We start from the raw sequence: 3,035 nt of genomic DNA on the forward strand, positions 1-3,035 counted from the left end.
TATATGTGTGTCAGGTGACAGAACAATGACAAAAAATACGATTACACATAAGCCTAGTTAACACTTATTCTATCTTTAATTCAGAGAATAGTAACAGATGGGTAAGAAGTTGTCATCAATGAATATTTTTAACCAGTAAGACCAGATCTCCTTTTCTTTTATTTTTACATTAAAAAGATATGTGATCTTATGGAGCAGAAAGGGGAAAGTTCTAAAGAAATGACAGGTTTTGATAATCTTTTCTTGAAGTTTTCAATTTGAAACCATTGTGTCTTTTTATTGACTTTGGCTAGTTGCCTTCTGAATCACTAGGGATATAGACTCTTACTTGTTAAATCTTTCCATTTCTTGTACTAACACAGTATTCATACTCTCTTCATATCTCACAGGATACTTCATCAGTGCTGCTTCAATGTCAAAATCATGAGGGAGCTAAAAGAATAGATTTTGAAGATCACAAATTACTCTCAGAATGAATAATTAGCTTCGCTCAGCTATAATATTAATAATAGCTAACACTAGGATGTTACTATGTGTGAGGCACTGTGCTGTTTTCACACGTTATCTTATTTAATCCTTTCCATAAAATCTTAGGTGTTCATTACTCCTTTCATTTTACAGATAAGGACAATTGAGTACAGAGAATTTAAGTAACTCGTCCAAGGGCACACAGCTAAAAATGGTCTGTTCAATCCACAAGTCTCTGACTCTAAGCCCCATGTTCTTAACTACTAGAGCATTTTGCAAAAAGATATATATTTCTGAAAAGCTGCCTAATTTCTTTTAGTAAGTTGAATCTTGTTTTCCATTCACAAAACTGATTTCCATTCATAAAACTGATTTCATAACTGTTTTATATTTATTTCTAATAAGTTATCAACTGGCTCCAAATAGCTTAGCTTACCCCACTGTCAAATAATTAATCTGTGTAAATGTAGCAGGGTTCTAGGACATAGGCGGGGAGAAGGCCATTGAGTGTCTGATTTCTATGAGGCACCTCAAGGAGCAGCGATGAAGGGAACTTTGGGACTGACGATCAAGTCTCAAGGCATTGGAATTCATACTTCTAAAGGGGCAAAGAAGTTTCCCAATCAGGGATGTCCTAAACTAAGAAGGTTGAGCTGCCTACACTGTCCCCAGTGATAGGCCCTGGCTAGTACAAAAGAATTCTTCTAAGTCACACTAGGTGTTGTCACTCAGGGGCCCCTTGGCTCAGACAACTCCCTTGCCCCATATATGTTCCAAATGCCTCTGCCAGGTACCTTGTTAGGGATCTTGTAAGAGCCACCATTCTGCAAGGACCAGAACCTTTCCCCAGGTGATAAACCACAGAAGCAGTAGGGGCCAGAGGTGAGAAGAGGCATTATGGCAGAAGCAGCAGTACAGGAGTTGGGGCTGGAGCATGCTAGCTGGCTTTTGCCCACAGCTCAGGCAGTGCTTCTCTCCTCCCTTCCCCAGTGGCCACAGCCAGGCCTCCGGTGAGTAGGCTCACCTTAGGGAATGGTGTGAGGGTAAACTAGTGGCTCAGCCATGGCTTTGAAGGCATGTGGGCTAGGGCCAGCTTGTGCTCTGTTAGAGTGCCTGACACTGAAATCTGGGGATAATTATAGTATTTACCTTGGAAGGGAGTTGTGAACATCTGTGCTTAGGACCATATCTTTTAAAAGTACACCTTAGTAGTTCCTTACTGAATTTAAGACTTACAGAGAAAAGGTGAGAATAGAGAGCGTCATTCCACTTTACTTAGAAGGGCTAAGTACATTGGACTGAATTATGAAAAGAAAAAGCTGTAGCAGCTGACTTAGCATCGATCTTATCTGTGCCTAGATCTAATCTATACCTGTGCCTCCTCACTTCCTCAAGCATAGTTAAAAACCATTCTCTCCTTGAACCAGCAAGTTCAGAACATTTCTCTATTTTTTAAAAGTAGGTCCTTTACCTTTTTTTTTTTAGAAATAAATCATATGTACGTTAGCTCCTCCACAACTAGAGTTACTGAGAACTTACTATGTGCCAGGTATTTTGCAAACCATTTTAAATTCATGATCTCTTTAATGTTCTCGAAAACCTTATGCAATAGGTTCTATTATCACTACTTAACAGATTTGGAGACTAATGCTTAAAGAGGTGAAATATCTTGCTCAAGGTTATAATGCTGGTACATGAAGTTTTCACATTGTCATTTCAGTACCATTTCTATTTCCATTATATTGTAAGCAACATAAATTAAGCTAAATGTTACCTTGTTGAGAATATCTTTGGTAATTTCTAGTAGAATCTGGTCAGTACTTCCTGAGGCTCCTGTCTGTTTGGAGCCTCCCTGGGTAAGCAGCAATGACTCAAAGAGGATTTTTGTTTGTTGAAGATCTTTGGAGATGTCAACATTTTCATGCAATCCAAATACCTCAGGGTGTTGAGTAAATGGAAGTTTCTACCAGAAAGTAGATGAAGCATGCATGACATTTTTACTGGATACTGAAGGGGATCAGGATATTCCTTCCCAAAATATGTCACTTTGATATAAGGATTATTTTGAGCTGGAGGCAATTAAGAATCAACAGATATAGAAAGAGTTCTATGCCCTCCCTTATCCGCCTAAAAGCAGAACATAAATTTTTCTTTGTGGCTGTGGCATAAATTTCACCCTCTCCTGTACTAGGATGCGGAGAGTGACCCTTATCACAAGAGACAGAGAGCTGGCACAGAGATGAGTCTGCTTAAACAGACCTTACTAAAGTAACCCTTATATTCCATTAGTTTCCCCCATATATTTTTTAATCACTTTCCTACAATTTATTGCCCCTTTACCATCCGCAGAAGCACAAACCCCCTTTCATTTGACTAGTTATTTCTACACAATTTATTACCCTTTGCTAAAATGGTAAATGTCCAAGTATAACTGCTTCTTTTGGTTTTCACTCCTTTTCTACAAAGCCCTACTACACATAAAAATAGTTATTTTGATACAAATTATATGCCTTTTCTCCTGCTAATCTGTTTTTTGTCAGTTTAATTGGCAGGCCCCAGCCACTGAA

At 38.6% G+C, this 3,035-nt stretch overlaps 1 protein-coding gene across 1 annotated transcript in view; it reads right to left on the reverse strand.

The window, feature by feature from the left end:
- The window catches only part of DNAH12 (dynein, axonemal, heavy chain 12), a 236,169-nt gene that overhangs the window by 20,736 nt on the left and 212,398 nt on the right, over window positions 1–3,035 (reverse strand). Inside the window, 2 exon segments of the mRNA XM_012640974.1 lie at window positions 329–432; window positions 2,243–2,431. Coding sequence (XP_012496428.1) covers window positions 329–432; window positions 2,243–2,431 — 293 coding nt within the window.

The sequence above is a fragment of the Propithecus coquereli genome, unplaced genomic scaffold, assembly GCF_000956105.1.
Source record: "Propithecus coquereli isolate 6110/MARCELLA unplaced genomic scaffold, Pcoq_1.0 Scaffold1, whole genome shotgun sequence".
Taxonomy (NCBI): Eukaryota; Metazoa; Chordata; class Mammalia; order Primates; family Indriidae; genus Propithecus; species Propithecus coquereli.